This window comes from Urocitellus parryii, chromosome 10, assembly GCF_045843805.1.
Source record: "Urocitellus parryii isolate mUroPar1 chromosome 10, mUroPar1.hap1, whole genome shotgun sequence".
In the NCBI taxonomy this organism is placed as follows: domain Eukaryota; kingdom Metazoa; phylum Chordata; class Mammalia; order Rodentia; family Sciuridae; genus Urocitellus; species Urocitellus parryii.
Genome location: NC_135540.1, coordinates 141916276 through 141938682, shown reverse-complemented (window position 1 = coordinate 141938682; position 22407 = coordinate 141916276). Strand labels below are relative to the sequence as shown.

Below are 22407 nucleotides of genomic sequence, written 5' to 3'. Positions count from 1 at the left end.
AGGGAGCAGACCCCGCAGGACAGTGCGGTGTGCCCTGGACCACGACTCTGATACCATCGGTGTGGGAAGGCAAGGGCGGACAGATGCAGGAGGGCCAGGGAGGGGACGAGAAGCGGCCAGGGGGTGCAGAGGTGAGGACACAGTTCCTGAAATGAAACCTCCGGGAGGAACCAGCAGAGGGTCAGGAGGACAGAGGAAGTTTGGGGGCACAGATCAGCCGAGGGCTCCGGACTCAGCTCAGAGAGAAGACGACTCGGGACAGGAAAGAGCCGGTGAAGGGAGGGGACGGACTCTCCCACCCCTGCCTGCCGGTCCCTCTGCCCATCCACCCAGGTGGACGGGAGGCCACAGCGCACTTGCAGAAATAATAGATGAAAAATTTCCAAATTTGATGAGAACCACAAACCCGAGGATCACAAAGTGCTCAAAACAGGACAAACCCCAGACTTACCACGTCCTCACAGCCACGTTGGCCACCAAGAATCATAGCTGTGACAAGAGGGGCCTCCCCGGTCCACAGAGGTGCAACAGACCCCAGTGGCAGGTGTGCAGGCAGGACAGAGTGGACGGGTCCTCAGAGAGGAGGAGAGAAGCTGGGAACTGCAGTCCAGGTGGAGCCAAGGAGGCAGGGAGGGCCCTGGGGCATCCCGGAGTTGGCCATGGTGGTGCCACCAGCTGGGAACCCACCAAAACCCGCGGACTTGTGCATCGTGTGGTGTGTGGATACAGCGAGGGCCAAGAAAGACGGCACCCACAGACGGCACCCAAGGACGGCACCATAGACAGTACCCACAGAGTCTCCCACAGAGGCACCCACAGGTGGCACCCACAGACGGCACCCACAGGTGGCACCCACAGAGGCACCCACAGACGGCACCCACAGGTGGCACCCACAGAGGCATCCACAGAGGCATCCACAGATGGCACCACAGACGGCATCCACAGGTGGCATCCACAGGTGGCACCCACAGATGGCACCCACAGACAGCACCCATAGACAGCACCCACAGGGGCTCCCACAGATGGCTCCCACAGATGGCACCACAGATGGTACCCACAGGGGCACCCACAGATGACACCCACAGACGGCACCCACAGGGGCTCCCACAGACGGCTCCCATAGACAGCACCACAGACGGCACCCACAGGGGCTCCCACACATGGTACCCACAGGTGGCACCCACAGAGGCACCCACAGACGGCACCCACAGGGGCTCCCACACATGGTACCCACAGACGGCACCATAGATGGCATCCACAGACGACACCCACAGACGGCACCCACAGACAGCACCACAGACGGCACCCACAGGGGCTCCCACACATGGTACCCACAGACGGCACCATAGATGGCATCCACAGACGACACCCACAGATGGCACCACAGACGGCACCCACAGGGGCTCCCACAGACAGCACCACAGACGGCACCCACAGGGGCTCCCACACATGGTACCCACAGGTGGCACCCACAGAGGCACCCACAGACGGCACCCACAGGGGCTCCCACACATGGTACCCACAGACGGCACCATAGATGGCATCCACAGACGACACCCACAGACGGCACCCACAGACAGCACCACAGACGGCACCCACAGGGGCTCCCACACATGGTACCCACAGACGGCACCATAGATGGCATCCACAGACGACACCCACAGACGGCACCACAGACGGCACCCACAGGGGCTCCCACAGACAGCACCACAGACGGCACCCACAGGGGCTCCCACACATGGTACCCACAGGTGGCACCCACAGAGGCACCACAGACGGCACCCACAGGGGCTCCCACACATGGTACCCACAGATGGCTCCCACAGACGGCACCCACAGGGGCTCCCACGTAAGACGGAGGCCACATAAAGGCCTTCTAGACCCCCGGCCCTGGGGTCGCTGCCGCCACCTGCCCAGGAAGGCTGCCAGGCTGACGAGGCGCCAAGTCAGAAGACAGCAGGGAAATGCACGCGCCGGTCACTGCTGGTGGCGAGGGGCAGGACACGCGTGTCCAGCAAGGGGCGCTGTGCGGCTCCTGGGCAGGGAGGTCCACAGATGTAGCATGAGGGGCAGCAGGCCATGGGGCCGTGGGTGTTCCCCGGGGCCAGGTGGGCGTGCACCCACAGGACGCGTCTCATCAGTGACCCACGTTTGTAGGAGCAGCTGCCCTGCATCCAGCCCCTCCCAGGCCAGTCACGGCCAGCTCTGCCCAACGACGTCAGCCGATGGGCTGTTGGCGGATGGCTGTAATGGGTTGTGTTAGTTCCATTTTGCAGACGAAAAACGAGCACAGAGATGTTGAGTGACTTGTTCCAGGTTCCACAGCTAAAGACTCCCACAGATCACACCAGTGACTGTGAGGGCCCCACTCAGTCCCAAGTCCCCATTCTGGGGCCTGCAAGACCTAAGACCCTGGGGCGAGCACAGCTCTGACGGGAGGGTGAGCGCAGGGGCTTCAGGGTAGCGGAGGGGGTGAGGGGGCTGTGGACCGTGGCCCGGCCCAGCCACACATGAACGCGGTCCCCAAGGACAGGGACGAGCTGAATGAGGACCCAAGACACACCTGCTGAATGAACGTCGGCCCCACAGAGTGGGGACTGTGGCATCTCGTGCTTCCCAAACGTCCCCGTGGCCGCCGGGGTGGCTGGGCTGGAGCTGGTGAGACGAAGACAGGGGACAGGGCCAGGCCACAGCCCACGGGAGGGGGCGGGCACCCAGCATGGGCTCAGCAGCAGTGGCCCATCACTGCGGCCACCAGGGTGGAACTGGGTGGCCATGGAGCCCAGAGGTCCAGGCGGGCTGACCAGCCAGCTCTCTTCAGGGCGTGGGCAGCTCCGCCCTCCCTGTTCATGCAGACGTGGAAACATGTCAGCGGTACCTGAGCCCCCCACGGGGACGCCATGGTGCCTGGAGGAGAGGCCCTGCGTCCGCGGCCCGTGGCGCCTGCCATGCTCCGGGCACAGCTCTCCAGGACAGACGGGCAGGAGGGGCCTGGGCAGTAATGGGCTCTCTTGTTTCAGGCTCCCCTTTCCCCCCGGGGACCGAGTGACCTTCAATGGCAAGGAATGCGTGTGCCAGAAGTGCTCCCTGCCCACGGCGCTGGGCAGCAGCGTGCACCTGTCCCAGGGCCTCCGGAGTAAGTGGACGCTCGGGGCACACAGGGGTGGCCTCTGTGGCAGGGGGACAGGCTGGGCCACACAGGGACCCAGCATGTGAGTAGCCACAGTGGGCAGCGGTGGGCACGTATAGGGCAGCACCAGGCTGGGAAGCCCAGGCCCCGCTGCCACCCAGCCTGTGCCCGGCTCTGCCCTCCCGGGTGCCTCCAACCCCCTCCTGCAGGAGGCCTTCCCGGCCTCCTCCTCGTCCTCCCCGGCAGCCTTCACCCCAGCTCCCCTCCTGCCCTGGCTTCCAGGGCTCTCAGGTCCCCAGTCCACCCAGACTGGGCCAGGCGCGTATGCAGTGGGTGCTCAATACATCCCTCCTGAGTGAGGAGGCAGGCGGTCATCACCGTAAAGGGACAAGTGCCAGCGGTGTCACAGAGTGCAGATGGGGTGGAGCGAGGTGGCCTCTCGCAGTCTGGATGGTCTTCTGGGGCAAGAAGCAGGACGGGCCTGGGAGGGACCAAGGCACCAGGGGACAGGGCACCCAGCCTGTGCCATGTTGCTGCAGGCCCCCGCTAAAGAAGCAGAGTTCTGAGCCCAGCCTGGGACTGTGGTCACAGTGGTGTCCCCAAGGCAGGGCCACATCTCGGGATGGGGACCCAGGTGGGCCTTCTCTGGATTCCCAGAGGCAGCCCCCACGCCCACCTCCTGCCTTGCCCCAACCCTGTCTCCCCAGCTCCCTGCTGGGTGGAGCCTGCAGAGGCCACCGCGCCCCAGCCTCCTGGTTTCACCCAGAGGGCAGGAGGCGCTCAGAGACCCGGCGGGGTGTGCTTGATGCTCTGGGGCTCGCTCGGATGGTGCTCCATTCAGAAGTTTCTCTCCAGCCGGGTCCTGGAGGGTGGAGCTTTCCAGATTGTCTTCATGGATAGGAACATTATGACTAAACCAAATAGAAGTCAAAAGATCTGGGCAAAGCCTTAAAAGGAGGGTATTCGTCTGAACTGTTGGTCCAGTGCTTCCTGGCAGCCAAAGCAAGAGGGAAAACCCAGCCACAGATCACTGTTTTGAGGGTTATTTTGAGATTAAAAAAAATGTGATTAGGGCTGGGGCCGGGGCTCAGTGGCAGAGCACTCGCCTTGTATGTGTGAGGCACTGGGTTCCATCCTCAGCACCACATAAAATAAACAAATGTAGGTATTGTGTTCATCTACTACTAAAAAAATTCTAAAAGAAAAAATTTTAAAAATGTTATTGGAGAAAGTTATTGGCGTGAAGGATTCCTGCACTCAGGGCGAACAACGACCTTCCTAAGAGCAAATTCATCGTAAAATATCAACCATGCATTTTTCCTTTTTTTCCCTTTATATAATACTGAGGATTGAACCCAGGGGTGCTTCACCACTAAGCCACATCCCATCACTTTTTAGTTTTTGAGACAATGTCTTGCTAAGCTGCTTAGGGCCTCACTAAGTTGCTGAGGCTGGCCTCAAACTCACATCCTCCTGCCTCAGCCTCCTGAGGCACTGGGATTAGAGGTGTGCACCACCACACCCAACCAACTGTGCAATTTCAAAAAACACACGCTCCCCTGGCCCCCAGGGTGGTCTGATAATAAAACCTGCTCCTTCCCCCGTTCATGGAAGAACACTGAACTTACCCTCTTCTGTACCTAGAATCAGAATCACAGTCCCAGGCTCCTGTATTGTCATCTGAAGGGTCCCTCGCCTCTTGCCCCACAGTGCCCTGCAGGGAGACTTCTTCCCTCCTCCAGGTGTGGGCATGCCACCAGGACTGAGGGCCTGAGGTTGCGGGTAAGGCCTTTAACTCCAGGGCATGTGGGCTCGGCTCTCTGTGGCCAGCGGTCTCCCAGGAAGTGGCCTCAGTTCTGACCCGTGGGACGCAGGCAGAACTCCAGTGGATGGCGTCTTAGTCCATTTGTGCTGCTGTGACACACTGCCCGAGGCTGGGAATCTACAAAGAACAAAACTCCCTCTCGGGTCGTGGAGGCCGGTGGCCAAGCGCAAGCCCTGGCGTCTGGCAGGGCTGCCCTGCTTCCCAGGGGCCAAGGGCGAGGTCCCTCCAGCCTGCAGCCCTTTACCCAATGCCAGTCCCACTCCCCAGAGCAGGCCCTCACCTCCCAAGGTCCTCGCCTCTTAACACTGTGGCCCTGGGGACCTGGAAGTCGCCAATATTGAAGCCACAGCAATGGGCACGAAGGGAGGTCACCAAGCCTGGGAACCTGCGGACACATGGACACCACCAGACGATGTGGGGGGACGGGCTGCTGTGGGGGCGAGGGTGGGGTGGCGCTTGGGAGACGGGACCCAGGTGGCCACGCCAAGGTGTTCTGTGGTATGTCGGCGGTAACTGCGTGAGCGAGGGCCAGGGCAGTCCTGAATGCTAGGGGCGAGTCTGACCAGGCAGCGTTCTGAGGGGAGAAAAGCCCCGGCTGCCATTCTGGTGCCCTCGTGGGGAGGGCAGAGTGGCGGGCTGGGCAGAGGCAGGCCTGAATCCGTGGTCCTGAGCCTGTTGCTTAGCAACAGGGGAACACCGGGGCTTTCTCCTGGGCAGGGGCACTGCAGGCTTCCCCGTGATGCCCCGTGGAGGGTGTCCCTGTCCTGGGAGCCCTGCTCTGTCCAGGTCTGGTCAGGTGCTGGTCACAGGCAATGCTCCATGAGGCCACCACTGGGCCAACCAGAGCTGGCCTGAGCCTGGCTGCCTGGTGGACGCACCCTCACAGACCTCTGATCCATGAAGCCACTTCCCTCTCTAGGCCGTAGGGTGGCTAGGCCAGCAGAGGTTTGGGCAGTGGTCCAGAGGGGCTCAACCCAGGGCAGGATGGGAGCAGCTCTGTCCACGCTGAGAAGCCCCAGGACTGGGCTGAGGCTTGGCCACCCCAGCCCTGTAGCTCCACCCTCGGGCTCTGCAGCCAGGCTGGAGGGTGTCGGGTGGAGGGGCAGGAAGGGGCTGTGCAGAGCTGGCGGCCAGGCCCAGGACGGGGCCGCGAGTGCTCTCTCCAGGGGTGGGTCTGTGCCGCCTGGGCCTTGGCACCTACGGCACCTACAAGCCCTGCGTCTTCCTTGGTGGGAGGCTGTGCAGCTTGGCTTTCTAAGAGGGTGGTGACCAGGACCTGGAGCCCCAGCCCCTCCCCAGCAGGGTGGCCTGGTGCCAGGCTCCCTGGGAAATGGGGCACAGCCCACCTGCAGCCATCCGTGAAGTCAGGGACAATGACTCCAGAGGCAAGGCCCCCTCTGCTCCTCCCCAGGCCCTGCACCCACCATGGGCAGTCACCGCTGCGCCCGTCTGGTGAGGACCCGTAGCACGTCAGGGCTGGGCCTGAGCACACGTGGCCCGTGCCAGCCACGCTCCGCCCCTCTCACTCCACCATGGCCAGAGGAGTTCTCGGGCCAGCTGGTCACTTCTCAGTCACCATGAGCCTTGGGCTCCGCAGGCCCCTGTTTCCAGCTCAGGCCCAACACAGGGACAAAGCCCCGTCACCTTGACCCTGCTAGACTTGGGGGCCACAGGTGGAGGGGGTGGGGGTCAGAGCCCACCCTCTGAGGTCCCAGGCGAGGGTCTGGACACCACCCAGCACATCCTGGTCCCTGTAGGACTCACGGGCAGGACCAGGGCCTGAACCCTGTGCCCTCTTCTGGAAGAAAGACCATTTAAGGGGAACCAGGAACTGGAAGGTTCTAGAAGGCTCCTATCAGGAAGAGCCCAGCCCCAGCCCCTTGCTCCAGGTGGCAGAGCCAGGCCTGGGGCATGGCAGGTGGACGGCCAACTCTGGGGGTGCCCCGCAGGCCCACTGCACTCTAAGGCCAAACTGTGGCTGAGCCTGGGGCAGCGTAGGTCACATGTGGCTGTTCCGTCCCTGGTGGAGCCACGCAGAGCCCTGCTGAGCCCCACATGTGTGCAGATGGCTGAGGTTTCCATGGCGACGTCCCTCTCTCCCCCTGGTCTCTACAGTCACTGCTCATTGATAGCAGTGCTCCCCCCGGGTGGCCAGGGAGGAGTGAGGGACAGGCTGTCAGGTCCATGTCCAATGTGCCCAGAGCCTCTGGGCCCTCCACTGGGCTCAGGAAGAGAAATGGAGGCAGCCCCCAGGAGCTGGAGGTTGGGCGGGGCGGGCACGCTGCTGGCGCAGTGGGAAGGGGGTGGTGTCTTGGGCCCCACCAAGCACCGTCCGGCCTCAGCAGCAGGACCAACCATCTGTGGTTCACCAGGTGTGTCCTTCGCGCCTGGGCTGCACCTGTCTTTGCCCTGCAGGAGGCTAGTGCTGCCACTCCACAAGGGTGTCCTCCTCTCACTGGGACCCAGATCAAGTGACTCCCGGTGGTCCACAGCTGGAGGGGCACAGCTGGGCTTGGGCCCGGGCAGCCTGGCTCAGGGTCCACATCCCCCACCCTGCCCCAGGCTGCCTGTGCCCCGCACTGCTGCCTGGTGTGCAGTCTCCCTGTTCTCCCATCACACACCGATGCCAACCAGGGCTCAGCGTGGGGTCCTCAGCCTTAGCACAGCGAGCATCTGGGGCCAGGTGATGGGGGGCTGCCCTGTGCACAGCAGGAGGCTCAGCACATCCCAGCCCCTACCTCTAGATGGCGGGAGCCCCACCCCTGGGGTCGCCAGATATTGTCATTGTTCCCTGAGAACAAATCACCCCAGCGGAGAGCCTCTGACATGGAGCTCCCACAGCGTGCCCTGGACCAACATGCCGGTGGCCACATGCGTCTGCAGCCAGAGAGGTGTCTGCTCTGAGCTCTGCTGCCCCTGGACCTGAACAGGGTCCCCCCACCTTGCCTCCATTCATTCCTTCACCCGAGCTTCTCAGGCCTGGCTGGCCTGGGCTTCCAGTGTCCTGAGCCCCCTCCCTCGGGGTCTGGTCCTGGGTTAAGTCTCTTCACTTGTTTCCAACCTTGCACGTGGATGGAGCAGAGCGTTGACTCAGGAAGAGCCTGAGCCGCAGTGTAGTGGGGGTGGGTTCGCTTTATTCTTCAAAGCAGTGACTCAGGCCCTGAGCATATCCGTCAGCATAACAAGACTCGTGCCAAGCAGCCTGAGCCCACTGCATGCCAGACCCTGTGGGTCTTGCTTGGCCCTGACTGAGCTGAGGGCCGGGCAGCCATGGTGCCAGGCCAGCTGTGCTGTTATCTGAGCTGGGCAGTGACTGCCGACATCACAGCCTGTCCCCCAGGAAACAGGCCTCAAGGGGAAGGGCCCCTGCCCAGAGTGGCCCTGCAGTGGTGGGCCAGGATTTGCACCAGGTCTGTCTGGACCTGGAGCCACATTCTTCCCTGTTGAGCCAGCTGGCTGAGCCCAGGAGCCACCTGCACTGGGGTCCCTCAGGCCGTGGTGGCCCCTGTCTGCCCTCACAGGACCCCAAGGCCACCTTGCACACCTCAATGCACAGCCAGACTCTCACACAGATACGCACACGTACAAAACAAGAGCCCCTCAGACACACTCACACCTGCAGACACGTGTGCATAGACACACGTGCACACACAGACGTCGTCAGAGACACACAGAGACAACATTGCACACAGAGACCCTCCTGCACACAAAGGCAGAGGTGCACACACCCGTGTCCACTCGGCCCTGTGCCTAGTTCCACCCCACGGTGGCAACCACCTGGGTCGGACCACGTGAACCACTGTTGCTCAACACTAGGGGCCTTTCTCTCACCAGTGTGGTCCACGAGGCACTGTCACGCACCAGGTGTTGCGGGTGGTCTGCAGGTGTTCGGCACATGGGAGGGTGCCACCCGTCAGGGGCTTGAACACCGTGGACTTCGGTCTCCTCAGGGGTCTTGGAACCAAGCCCTGTGGATACCAGGGCCCCTGCACTATGGCTGTGCACACGCTCACACGACACACCCCACGCACACCTGCACACACACACACACACACACACACACGTGTCTACACAGTCACACGCCCCTGGGCACTGCCCCCTCCCCCGTGTGGGCTCATGCTGCCAGTCTCTGCCCAGCTCCCCCTGCTGAGTCTCCCACTCGTCCTCAATAAACCATATGAGTGACAGTGACGTGGGGCCAAGGTGAGAGCTCACTGGAGGAGGGGCCTGAGCATCTGGTGCAGTGAGGGGCCAGGCACAGAGGCCCGGGCAGCTTGGCTGGGAGGGAAGGCAACACGGGGAGGCCGGCCAGGGCCCCGACCAGGCCATTGGCCACAGGGTGCAGAGCAGCAGCCACCGTGGGAGCCCACGGGTCAGGCTGCAGGGGGAGGAGGCCCGAGGCCAGTGCAGAGCCCGCTGGGCCCAGGCAGAGTCCCCGGGTAGAATGGGACATCGCGCAGGGCGTGCTGTGCCAGGCGCTGTAGACTGTGGCAGCAGGAGCTGGGGATGGGAGGGGCTTCCTGGGAGGGACCCACAGGCAAGAGCTGAGCCCAGGAGCCACCTGCACTGGGGTCCCTCAGGCCGTGGCAGCTCCGTCTGCCCACCTTGCACACCTCAGTGCACAGCCAGACTCTGCCGGGGTGCCCAGTCCTCTGCAGTGCAGCCCGTTTCCCTCCAGGGGGCACGCTGCCTCCCGGGCCTCAGCGTCTTGCCTCCAGGGGAGGGGCCTGGGGAGATGCCAGGCTCCCACCCCGTGCCCCTGTCTGCATGGACGCTGTGGAGGTGGCTCTGGCCTTCTGGAAGGCAGGCCCATGTCCGGCTCTGGCTCCCCTGCTCCCAGCCCTGCGTCCCCCAGGGGGTGCCCCGGAACCAGAACACCCTCGTTCTCCCGCCTCCGTCAGCCAGGGCAGCCGGGCCTCCCTCGAGCCAGCAGGGCTGCCCACTGCCCTTTTTCTTTGGCCTGCTCCAGGGTCTGGGAGCAGCCAGAGTGCCCTTGGTGCCTCCAGGTCACCTCCAGGACTCTTGGTCCAGGACCCTTGGTGGTGTTGGGCCCCATGTGAGGATGTCTGTGTTCTGCTCTTTCCTCAGGCTGCGGGGGCTGTGGCTCAGAGATCAAAAACGGCCAGGCCCTGGTGGCTCTGGACAAGCACTGGCACTTGGGCTGCTTCAAGTGCAAGGCCTGCGGGAAGCTCCTGGACGCAGAGTACATCAGCAAGTAAGTGGCCGGGCCGGAGCCCTCGGGGGCCGGGCTGTGGGCTGCTGCCCTGCGTGTCCCCCTCCTGCAGCGACCTCCCCACTGGGGGTAAGGAAACAGCCCACCTGACCTGTCCCCCAGCCCAGCTTCTCCTGGCCCATCCTTGGTTCCTCAAATGGTGGTAGAGGCTCCAGCTCCCTCTGCTGGTCGGGAACGGGTTTGTCAAGGCCTCGCGCTCTGTCCCTGGCCATGGCCCTCCACCTCCCGGGCACCTGGATGTTCCAAAGCTGGACACCCGTGAGCACAATGCACGGTCAGCAGATGCCGGCCACAGGAACAGGAAAGGAGGACTGTCCTGGTGGTCGGGGTTGGGACTCCAGGGCCACACACCCTGAATTCTGCAGAGTAGGGCCCTCGGGGCTGCCAGCCCTGGTGGCAGTGTCCCCCAACAGGGTTAGGGGAAGGAGCTGTTAGGTTGTTAGGGGGCAGGGCCTGGCTCTACCTAGGCCCTGGGGCACCTCCTGGGGCTCTCATGGCCAGGGAGGGGCTAGTTGCCAGGAGGCATACGTGTGAGAGTAGCGTGTACCTGGACGCATCCTGGATGTAACTCCCCATTCTTGTGGTTGTACATGATGTGGTCACCCTGGTCGTGTGTTCATATAGGAACACAGAGTGAGGTCCAGTTCATTCCACTGTCTTTCCCATTCCCACCCCCCTCTCTGTCCCCCACTCCTCCTGTCCAGCCTGGGGAACCCCCCTCCCCCTGTGAGTCAGCATCTGCGGATCAGAGAGAACACCCGGCCTTTGGTTTTTTGGGATGGGCATGAGACTTGGCCTGACAGTCTCCAGTTCCAGCCGTTGACCTGCCCATGCCCCCACCTCATTCTTCCTGGAGGTTGGGTAATATTCCATGTGTATATGTGCCACATGGTCTTGGTCCTTTCATCTTGCAGGGCTCCTAGGGGGGTTCCAAAGTGGCTGTAGTGAAGGGAGCTGCTGTAAACATTCCATGGCTGTGTCACTGCAGTGTGCGCATTAGTAAGACCTCCGGGCCAGGGTGCGATTTTACTTGGGGACCAGTAAACTGAAGCAGGCAGCCCCCCACCGTGTAGGCGAGAAAGCGCGGGGGCAACCCGTGAAGGACAGTGCCTCCCAGGGCAGACAGGCCCGTCCTGGGCTCAGGGTCCTCTGCCCGCACCTCCCAGTCAGTGGTAGCTCTTCATGCTCTCGGGGCCAGGAGTGGCGTGTGGAATGACCAGTGGAAAAGTCCCATGACCCAAGACATAGAATGAAGTGAGCACGCGCACACACACACACACACACACACACACACACACACACACACAGGAGAGCAGCTACAAGGAATCCAAATGGCCCACGGGCCAGCCATGCCAACATCCTGGTTGACCTTGCCCCCATCCCGAGACATCACCGTGGGGACTGGCTGGGGGGACGGGGCCCGTCTCGTCTCTCACAACAGCACATACTGCTGTGACCTCCAGGTCAAGCGTCTTAAGGCAGAGCCCCCTCACAGAGCTGAGCCTCCGTCCAGGGCAGGTGGGAGTGCCCGAGGTGGACCAGCGGGAGTCACAGGGCCCCTTGAGTGCAATGGCCGACGGTGCCCAGCCCTGCACAGGCCGCCACCCCCGTGCAGTGCTGCCGGCTCACCCACACGCTGGCGTTACTTAGCAGCCTCCAGCGTGTCTCGGAACTCAGGGGGAGGAGGCGTGGGTTGCCATGGAGACGTCATCTTTGAACCTGCAGAGTTGGCTCAGACACACCCACTGTGGGGTCGGATGGGGGCCCTGCGGTCGGCAGCCTCGGGAGACGGATCCTGAGGACCCGGCTCTTCTTCCCCTGGTGGAAGGAAGGGCCGTCCCTCTTCCCCCAGAGGTGGCCCACTCAAGGCCCAGGCACAGACCATCACAGAGGGATGCAGCCCTGGCTATGTCCCCCATGAGCACCCGTGGGCCTGGCGGAGGGCCAGGGAGTGGAGGGAGGAGGTGCCCTCGTCACTGGGGTGCAAGGCTGAGGTCAGAAGAACAGCCAGGTGGTGCAGGAGAGGGGCCCACCTTGGAGTGGCAGGTGCCCCTCTTCCCAGTCACCTTCATGCCCAGCTCCTCCTGGGCCACAGCCTGTGGCTGGGAGGACAGCTCTGGTTGGCAGTTGTTGAGCAAGTACCGGCCCAGTGCTGGACGCTGGCCAGGACCTCTTAAGTGCTCCTTACTATTATTTCTCCCCTTTCTCCGTGGGGAAGCTGAGGCTCAGGAGGTTAAGTGACTTGCCCAGGGCCACACAGATGGGCCTGGGGTTGAGCCCAAGTCCCTCTCCCACCTGCCATCCCACCTTCCCACACTGAGCATGGCCACCTGGAAACCTCAGTGCCACCTTGAGCCATCCCTCCCCTGCCCGTAAGGCTTGTGTCTGATGAGGGCAGAGCGGACCACAGATGGCCCAGGACTCACAGCGGCACGGCCGTCCTGCTCGGCTGCCCACTGGCTCTTCTCCTGTAGCCCACTTAAAGCAGAAGCAGAGTTGGAACAAGCGGCCCTGGGAGCAGCTCCCAGAATGATGGTCCCACTCCATCCACACTGAATTCCCGTGCCACCCACAGCCCGGTGCACAGAGGGGAGGACACACCTCTGGACTTCCTCACAGCTTGCCCAGGAAGGGGGCTCTGTGCAGTGGGTGGCCTTCGTGGTCATCTTACAGGAATGACCTGCTAGAACCCAGCCGGACCTTCCTGGGGACGCTCCCAGGGAGGCACTGCTGCTGGGCGTGGGCCCCTCGTGAAGGTAGTCGCATCCTGGGATCCTGGGGGCCCCGCCCGCCCTGACCTCCGTCTCTCTGCAGGGATGGGCTGCCCTACTGCGAGACCGACTACCACGCCAAGTTCGGCATCCGCTGCGACACCTGTGAGAAGTACATCACGGGGCGCGTGCTGGAGGTAAGCAGCGGCCCGCGGCCAGGGCTGGGCTTCGGGCCCATCCACCCCACCCAGCCCTCCATGAGCCCCGACCTCCACACCCGGCTCCACTCCCACCTGCCGCAGGCCTCCTGGGGAGCCTCGTGTGTGCCACTTCCCAGGGCCCACTGGGGAGACCTTGGGCTCTCCTGGCCCAGCCTTCCCGTCCAGCCTGGGACTCAGGTGAGGGCAGCGAGACTGAGCCCTGAAGACAGGTGTGGTGCCCCTCCCTTCCGCAGGACTATGTCCCCGCAGGAGGCAGAGTGGCCACGGGCAGGCAGCCTGCATGGTGACTGCAGGAGGGGACACTCCCAGGCCTGGCAGGCTGTGCTTTGATCTGGGTGGCGGGCGGTGGCACGTTCCTGGTGTGAAAGGCACGTGTACAGCCTAGGTTTCCACTCCCCGTCCAGCCAATCACCAGCCCAGCACACCCTGCGGCCCCTCCTGGGCTCTGTGCTGCCTACTGGCAGGAGGGCGGACTCTCCAGCCCATGGTGGTCAGTGGCCCCTGGAATGACCAGCTCAGGGAAGAAGAAGGGGCTGGGCAAGGCCAGGGGCTGTGGGAGCCCTCACGAGAAGCACAGGGGCAGCCCTGGGGTTCCAGCGAGAGCAGGGCAGAGGATGAGCTGGGGCTGGCGTGGGGCTGCAGGGAGCAGGTGACCGGGAGCCCGCCCTGCAGAGCTGAGCCGCCTTCCTCCCCAGCCTCTGCACCAGTGCCCTGTTCCTGCCGGGCTCTGGGCTCCAGGGGATGAGGCAGGACTGCCCAGGGGCTTCAGCTACCTTCATTCCAGCTGCTCCTTCCTCCAGCCCTCCCTCACCCACCTGGGAACAGCCCACCACACAGAGGTCTCCCTCTGCTGAGTGGACCCAGGATGGATTTAGGACTCACCCTTCCATAGGAGAAGGTTTGTTGAAGCCAAGGACAGCATGAAGCACAGAAAATGTCACCACAACGTGTCCCTGCCCAGGTCTCTGGTTCCCTTCCTCGTGTTTTCTTTCTGTGATTCGGTTGACATCAAGCCGTCACTGCAATATTATGTCATGGTGATTTCCAACTCAGAGTCCCCGTTACCACATGTCCGTGTGGCTAGAACGTGATCTGGAGTGTTTGTCTGGTGTTCCGGACCTCGGGCAGCTTTGTTGAGATGTGACGCCCCCTGAGGTGTCCAGCTCGGCACAGGCACGTTCGGGGTGGCCAGGCCCATTTTGGATGCTCTCATCACCTTGAAAAGAGCCCCTTAGGCTTCGGCTGTCCTTCCCTGTGCCGCCAGCCCTCGGTGACCACCAGTCCCCTGTGCCCGAGGGCTCCCCTGTTGACCATGTTCCATGCAGATGGCCTCAAGATCTTCCGTGACTGGCTCCCGTCCCACCGGGTAATGCTGACACCCCCCTCGCAGGGCACGTGTTTTAACACCACGCGGCACCGTACCCGCCACACGGCTGCCCCAGGGCTGGCCAGGCTCCTGACTGTGGTCCACAGGGGCGCCCTCCAGTCCCACTGCAAATACAGAGTCTGCAGCTGGACTCGTTTTCTGTTATAAGGTTCTGTTTGCATTTCCAATTTTCCTTCAGAGGAATTCACAGAAATGTAGAAGCTGGGTCAAACCTGTGAGTTGGAAAGTTCTGGAAAGCAATTGCAAATTGTGTCAAAAGTGCCTGGCTTTCAACTCCTGGGGGCCAAGTGTCCCTTGTCACTTTGAGTTGTGCAATGTTCTAGCATTTCAACCATCCTTTGTACACTGGGTCTGCTGGGGTTTCGGGGTCTCCCTGCTGTCTCCTGGGAGTGCTTCTTACCGTGAGACTGCCATTTTGTCTGCCCTGAGTTCCGGAAGTGTCTTCCTGGGCAGCAATCATAGCCAATATTCCTACCCTCCAGATGTAGACAGATGACCCATCCTGTCTCCTCCCCCAAGGACCCCTCCTGTGCCGGGTCCTGCACCTCCCAGTTCCCTGGGGCCTTACCCTCCCATCCTCCTCCCCTGCCCACCCGAGGCTCCCGGCCCCCATGGCTTTCAGGTGGCTGCAGTGTCTCCCATTGAAAGCCGACCCCACTGGGCAGCCTGGCCTGCAGTTCCTTCCTCTCTCCACAGCTGCCTGGAGACCTCCCGCACCAGTCTTGTCGCTCCCCTTCTCTGAGGACCTCGGGCCTTCCCCTCCCTCCTCTCAAGTGGCCTGGGCACTGGGCACCTCCAGGCTCACCTGGCTGACCCTCTCTGAAATGCAGAGGCCCTGGAGCTCAGCCAGCTGTAGGAATCCCCCACGCGTGCCAGGCCAGGACCCCTATGAGCAGGAGGCAGAGCTGGACGTGAGGCTGGCCACCTCCCCACCACATGGCCTCTGCCCGTGCACGGACTTAATCCTGTCTCCAGCTTGTGACACCTCGTGCACCCTGGGCTCGCTTGTTGCTCCAGGTCCAGGAGCCTGACAGCAGGAGCCCAGCTCCCTAACATCGGGCAGCAGCCCTGCCCCAGACAGGGTCAGGCCCTGGCGAGCCCCCCTGCCTGCCCCGCCTCCCCCAGCAGCGCTGCCCCTGAGCTGGCCACAGTCAGGAGTCGGGGCATCTTCTGTGCCGTGGCCCAGCTCCCTGTGCTCTATGGTGACAGATGGGGAGGGACCTTGACCTCAGGCCACCAGCCGGCCCCTCAGGGTGGACTGAAGTACTCCTGGGCCACATGTGGGATCTGGGCTCTGGTGTCCCGAGGGGCCCTCTGGGTTTTCTGACCCTGTGCTGCCAGGCCTGGACTCCTCCTTGTCAGCAGTGGAGGGTGAGGTGCCCCGGGAGGACCTGCTTTGTTCTTGCCTCTGCTGGGCGGCGAGCTGCAGGGCGGCGTGGGGAGCCGCAGGCTCTGCAGAGCTCCGAGCATCCTCCTCGGCGGTGCGAGGCGGGAGCTGCAGGCGGAGACAAGCTGGGCTCCGCAGAAAGGAGCCGCCACGGGGCTGGCACCCAGCTGGTGACAGCGGGCTTTTGCAGAGCAGCAGGAGCAAGTGACAGATCTGGAAAAAAATCGGAGTTGGGAGGATGGGGGAGGGGTGAGGGCTCCGCACTGGCCACGGGATTGGGCTGAGGTGCCAGGACACCGTGCAGGTAGGAGACCTGGCCAGGCACCTGGAGGGGTGGAGGGGCGGAGGGGCCTCACAGGAGCCGTGCTGGGCAGTGGGGTGAGCTCATGGGTCGGCTCCATTGGGCCCAAGGCCCCTGGGGACACTTGTTACCCCCCTGTGCCACCTAAGAGGCTTGTGGGTGCCCCTGGCCGTCCTGTCCTTGGAGTGAGCAGGAGAGCATCCCGGCTCCCCCAGCAACAGGAGTCCTCGCTGGGCTGTGTGTGGTGGGCACAGTGCCATCCTGAGCGCCGAGCGCCAGCAGCCGGCCGTGAAATGTGCATTTGGTGGTTCCCTCCCCACCGCCCCCCCCCAGCCTCCTCGCTTCCTCCTGAGTATGGAGGCTCCTCGTCCTGCGTCTCTGGGTTCCGTCTGAAGGAGGCTGCTCCACACTGGGGTCGTCTGGGGTCTGGAGGGGCTGGTATCTGCACCCCTCCTTCTTGGCTAGGATGGACAGCAGGGACTCCCGGGGCCTGGCCTGAGAGCACAGGTCGGGGGGGCAGCCCTGCTGCTGGCAGAGGCTGCAGCTGGGTGGCTCCGGGGAGGGTTGGCGTTGCCCCAGCAGAGCTGCCTGGGCTGGTGGCGTCGCCGAGACAGCCCGTGGTGACCCCAGGCTGCAGCTGGGTGAGGGCAGAGTGTGGAATGAGGGGAGTCAGCGCTGTGGGGGGCCGGCTCCTTCAGGCAGGTCACCTCTCTGTGCTCAGCACCGCTGGGTGCCCCCCATGGGCAGGGAGGGAGCAGATGGGGGCGGATTCTTCCTCACGCGCCCTCCCTCGACCCTGGAGCCCCGCGCCCGCCCCTGCTTGCTGGTGCAGCATGGGTACCTGATTCTGTCTCCATGGTGATGACGCCCAGCGCCCGTCCTTCTGGGACCCCTGGCTAATGCCCCCTCCCTGGGCCTCCTGGCTTCTTCCTCCCTCGTCTGGCCTCCCCATTCCTTCCTGCAGACCCTGGCTGGACTCAGCGTCCCTCCCTGGCTGGACTCAGTGTCCCTCCCTGGCTGGGGGCTGGGTCCTTAGGGTGGGTGGCCTCTGCAGAGAGGGGCCACCCAGGCTGCCCCGCCCTGTCAGGCGGCCACTTCCACTCTCTCCAGTCCAGGATCACACCTCCGCGACCCCAGGATGCTCATGGCTGGCCTCCTCCTGTCTTGTTGGGGGCACTGTCCCTAAGCAGGTGTGACTTATCATTGGCAGAAAACAAGCTATGTCCTTCCGATCCGCAGAGAGCTTCCCAAGGACAGCGAGGCGGCTCCCCATGCGCCCACCTTACAGTGGACGTCTAACTAAAGACACGCTCGGGGAACCTGCTTATCAGCCCAGACACAAATCACGCCTGCAAATGCCACCACCCAGGCCGCTTAGCACTGGAAGGGATCCTTTCAAATTTTGCACACACAGACACAGAGACACACAGACACACAGACACAACACAGAGACAGACACAGAGACACACAGACAAAACACACAGACACACAGACACAACACATAGGCACACAGACACAACACACAAAACACACAGTCACACAGACACACAGACACAACACATACAGACACACAGACACAACACACAGTCACACAGACACACAGACACAACACACAGACACACAGACACAACAGAGACAGACACACAGACACAGAAACACACAGACACACAGACACAACACACAGTCACACAGACACACAGACACACAGACACAACACATACAGACACAGACACAACACATAGACACACAGACACAACACACACAGACACACACATACAACACACAGTCACACAGACACAACACACAAAACACACAGTCACACAGACACACAGACACAACACACACAGACACACAGATACAACACACACAGACACACAGATACAACACACACAGACACACAGACACAACACACAGAGACACACAGACACAGAGACACAACACACACAGACACACAGACACAACACACAGACACAGAGACACACAGGCACACAGACAGCAGACCTAGACACACACACACAGAGACACAGGAACACACAGACACACAGACACACAGACAGACACACAGACACACAGACACAACACAGACAGCAGACCTGGACACACACAGACTCAGAGACACAGGAACACACAGACACACAGACACACAGACAGACACACAGACACACAGACACAACACACAGGCACACAGACAGCAGACCTAGACACACACACACAGACACAGGGACACACAGACACACAGACACAACACAGACAGCAGACCTGGACACACACACACACAGAGACACAGACACAACACAGGCACACAGACACAACACAGACACACAGACAGGCACACAGGCACATAGACAGCAGACCTAGACACACACACACACAGAGACACAGGGACACACAGACAGACACACAGACACACAGACACAACAGACAGCAGACCTAGACACACACACACAGAGACACAGGGACACACAGACACAACACAGACAGCAGACCTAGACACACAGACACAACAGACAGCAGACCTAAACACACACACACAGAGACACAGGGACACACAGACACACAGACACAACACAGACAGCAGACCTAGACACACAGACACACAGACACAGGGACACACAGACACAACACAGACACACAGACACACAGACACAACACAGACAGCAGACCTGGACACACACACACACAGAGACACAGGGACACACAGATACACAGACAGACACACAGACACAACACACAGGCACACAGACAGCAGACCTGGACACACAGACACACAGACACAGGGACACACAGACACACAGACACAACACAGACAGCAGACCTGGACACACAGACACACAGACACAGGGACACACAGACACACAGACACAACACAGACAGCAGACCTGGACACACACACACACAGAGACACAGGGACACACAGACACACAGACAGACACACAGACACACAGACACAACACACAGGCACACAGACAGCAGACCTGGACACACACACACACAGAGACACAGGGACACACAGACGCACAGACACAACACAGACAGCAGACCTGGACACACAGACACAGACACAGGGACACACAGACACAACACACAGACACACAGACACAGGGACACACAGACACAGGTGCACAGCAGGCACAGACGGGCACGCACAGGCACACAGCACATGCAGTGGACACAGCCCACACGAGCACTCCTCCTGGCCTTCCTCCGGTGCCACTTCGTGCCTGACCTGTGGTGCAGCGAGGCCCCAGGCCCCTGACACACCGTTCACGGCTGTGTCCCTGGCCCTGTGTTTGAGGGATGTCAGGGCTCAGGCTGCAGTCCTTGGGTGGCACGTGTGGACACTGCCCGTGGCCTGGGTTGCTCAGCTCTTCCCAAGGCACTCCATTAGCACCCTTTGACCTTAGGGACTGTGTACGAGTGACCGGTAGCCCTGCATCCTCTGTTCCAAGCACCTTCAGTGGACATCTCTCCTGGGCATGGCCTGTGGCTCAGTAGACGATGAGTGGACATGGCCAGCTTCCCAGAGCCTCTGTCCTGGATGGAGTGAGGCAGGGAGAAAGGCGGGCAGGGTCCAGCCGATGGCCATGCATGGTCCTGGCGATGCTCTGGCGAGCCGAGCCACAGGGGTGGGGCTGCAAGGGGAAGCTCACAGGGTGACGGAGGGTCCCGGAGGGGTGCAGCCCCTCCCAGGGCTTGCGGGACGCAGCAGGAGTCAGGCTCTTCTTTGGAACAGTTGCTCCCACAGGGTCTCAGGGTGAAGAGCCCTGTGGGGCTGGGCACGGTGGCACTCGCCTGTAGTCCCTGTGACTTGGGAGGCCGAGGCAGGGAGATGGAAGTTCAAGGCCATCCTCAGCAACTTGGCAACCAAGCAATGTGGTGAGACCTTAAAGGCTGGAGATGTGGTCAGGGTAACGCAGCCCTGGGCTCAACTCCCAGCACCAACCAAAGAGCCCTTGGGGGTTCTGAGCCACCTGCCGTCAAATGCTCTTAGGTGGAGTGACCTGGGAGCGAATCTTGGTTTTCTTCTCCGTGAGTCTCACCCTCCCTCTGCACCGTGGCGATGGGCTCTTTCGGGGTCTGAATTCAGTTCTGGAAATTCAGAAAGGAATCTGAAGCCTTGAACCTGAGGCCAGCGCGCAGTGGGCGGACCCTGGAGCTCCCCACCCTGGACCCCGCGGAACCCTGTGAGGACGCAGGGCAGCAGCAGGCACGGTGGGCAAGGCGTGGAAGGGCCCTCGTCAGGTCCTGTGTTTGGCTGAGCCGGGAGGAGGGCCTGCTCTGGTGAGCCTCGGGGGCTGGCCTGTCCTCCCTGTGGCCAGGAGGAGGGAGTCCCTGGCTCCTCCTGCAGAGGAGGGGAGGCGGGGTCTGCGCGCTGGCTGCCTGGTCCTGTGCTGCTGGCTGCTCTGTGTGACATGGGCACCTGACAGCCCTCACCTGGACCTACATATGGGAACAGTGGCTCTCTGCCCCCGGGGTCAGAACCCCTCTCACGTGGCCATCTGTGGCAAGCTTCTCCCCCTCGGGGGTCCCACGGCCCACCCGTCTGCAGCACGGGTCAGTGCTGCGTCCCTCCTGCCGCTGTGCCATCTCCCACGGGTGTTCCAGGGCTGGACCCTTCTGCTACCTGAGTCACACTGCAGTGGACATCTGTCACGTCCTCCATCTCCCTCCTCTTCACTTTCCCTCATGGCCAGGGAGTAGATTTCTGGTCCCTATGATGAAGCCGCGGGTGGCCGTGTGGTGGCCGCCTGGGCCTGCCGCGTTAGCTGCACCACCTCACCCTGCCGCGGCGCGCTTTCCCCACACCTCGCCACCCTCAAGCTGTCCCTGCCTGCGGTCACTCCTGCAGCCTCCCGGTGTTGGACCTGCATTCCTAATGGCAGTGATGCCGGACCCCCGTCCAGGTGCCTGTTGATATCTCAGTCTCTGTTTGGGGACTGCCTTCCTCAGTTGGGTTGTCTTCTTGTTGAGTGGCAGTGATACGGTATCGTGGACACTGTGCCCTGATCAGGTTTTGATTCGCAAATATTTTATCCTAAAATTTGTCTTTTCACTGTTCTGCTAATGTCCTCCAATGAACAAGAGTTTTGGATCTCGTTGGATTCTAATTCATTTGGTTTCTCTTTGCTCATGCTTCTGGTGTCAAGCCTGGGCTCCTGTGGCCTTGCCTGTGCTCGCCCAATGGTCTGGCCCGTGAGCTCTTCTGTGAGCTCTTTGAGCCACTGTGGTGACGCACACGGCGTGTGACTTGCACACGAGGAGAACCCACTCAAATGGGAAGCGTGCAGCTTGATGAATGTTTGAAAACTGGAGACACCCATGTCACCAGGAGCCAGACACAGACAGAGAACATGACAAGCCCTAGATGTCCATGGGCCCCTGTCCGGTCCCTTCCCCCAAGGCAGTCCCATCCGACTCTGACAGTGTGGGCCAGTTTTGGCCTCGCTTTGGCGGTGGCAGAACAGGGTCTGTCCTTGTCTTGTCGTCTTCCGTGTGTGCCTCCACGATGTCTGCCCAGGCGAGAGGCGGCGTGGCTCTGAGGCTGGACCTGAACCCCGGGGTCGAGGGCCTCCAGTCTGGGGATCGAGTGCCCGTGGGCACGGCTTGCGTGCGTGTGCTCAGGGGCGGTGGCTCTGATCCCACCTCCCGCCTGCCAGTCCTTGCGCAGTGTCTCCTGTGGGAAGGGGCTGATGAGGCACCTCACGGGCACAGCAGGGCTAGAACAATCCAGAACATGACCTGCTTCCACAGGCCTCGCCGGCTGTCGCGACATGGCCTCTGCTGCTGAGAAGCGTCCACCCATGCAGGCCTCTGCCCTGGGGGACGCACCCCCCCCCCTCGAACAGCTGTCCCAGAAGTTCTGTGGCAAAAGCCATGGGGGCCCCTGGATGGGGTGGATGCAAGGAAGGCCAGAGGTCACAGACTGTGCAGGAAGGAGGGGCTTTCCATCTGAGCTCCGTGTCATCAGTGGTGACACCAGTCGACAGCAGTCAACTTCTGCTTCTGAAATGCAGAGCGGTTTCCCTCTCACATTCATGCCTGGGAAGTGGGCACCTCTGACCACTCACCGTGTGAGCCACTGAGACCTCCTGATCACCCTCTGGCCAGGCACTGTGGTGCAGCCTTCTGACCAGAAGAGCAGGCCACTGGTGATCCCAGAGGCCCAGGTGCCCTGTCGGAGGCTCACCGTCTATAGGGTGATGGCGAGCAGC

The 22407-nt window shown here is 61.9% G+C and overlaps 1 protein-coding gene across 1 annotated transcript in view; it reads left to right on the top strand.

The window, feature by feature from the left end:
• The window catches only part of Ablim2 (actin binding LIM protein family member 2), a 108823-nt gene that overhangs the window by 23523 nt on the left and 62893 nt on the right, over positions 1-22407 (top strand). The window contains exons 4-6 of the mRNA XM_026395227.2: positions 3021-3136; positions 10044-10170; positions 13003-13096. Coding sequence (XP_026251012.2) covers positions 3021-3136; positions 10044-10170; positions 13003-13096 — 337 coding nt within the window. The remainder of the gene's footprint in view (positions 1-3020; positions 3137-10043; positions 10171-13002; positions 13097-22407) is intronic.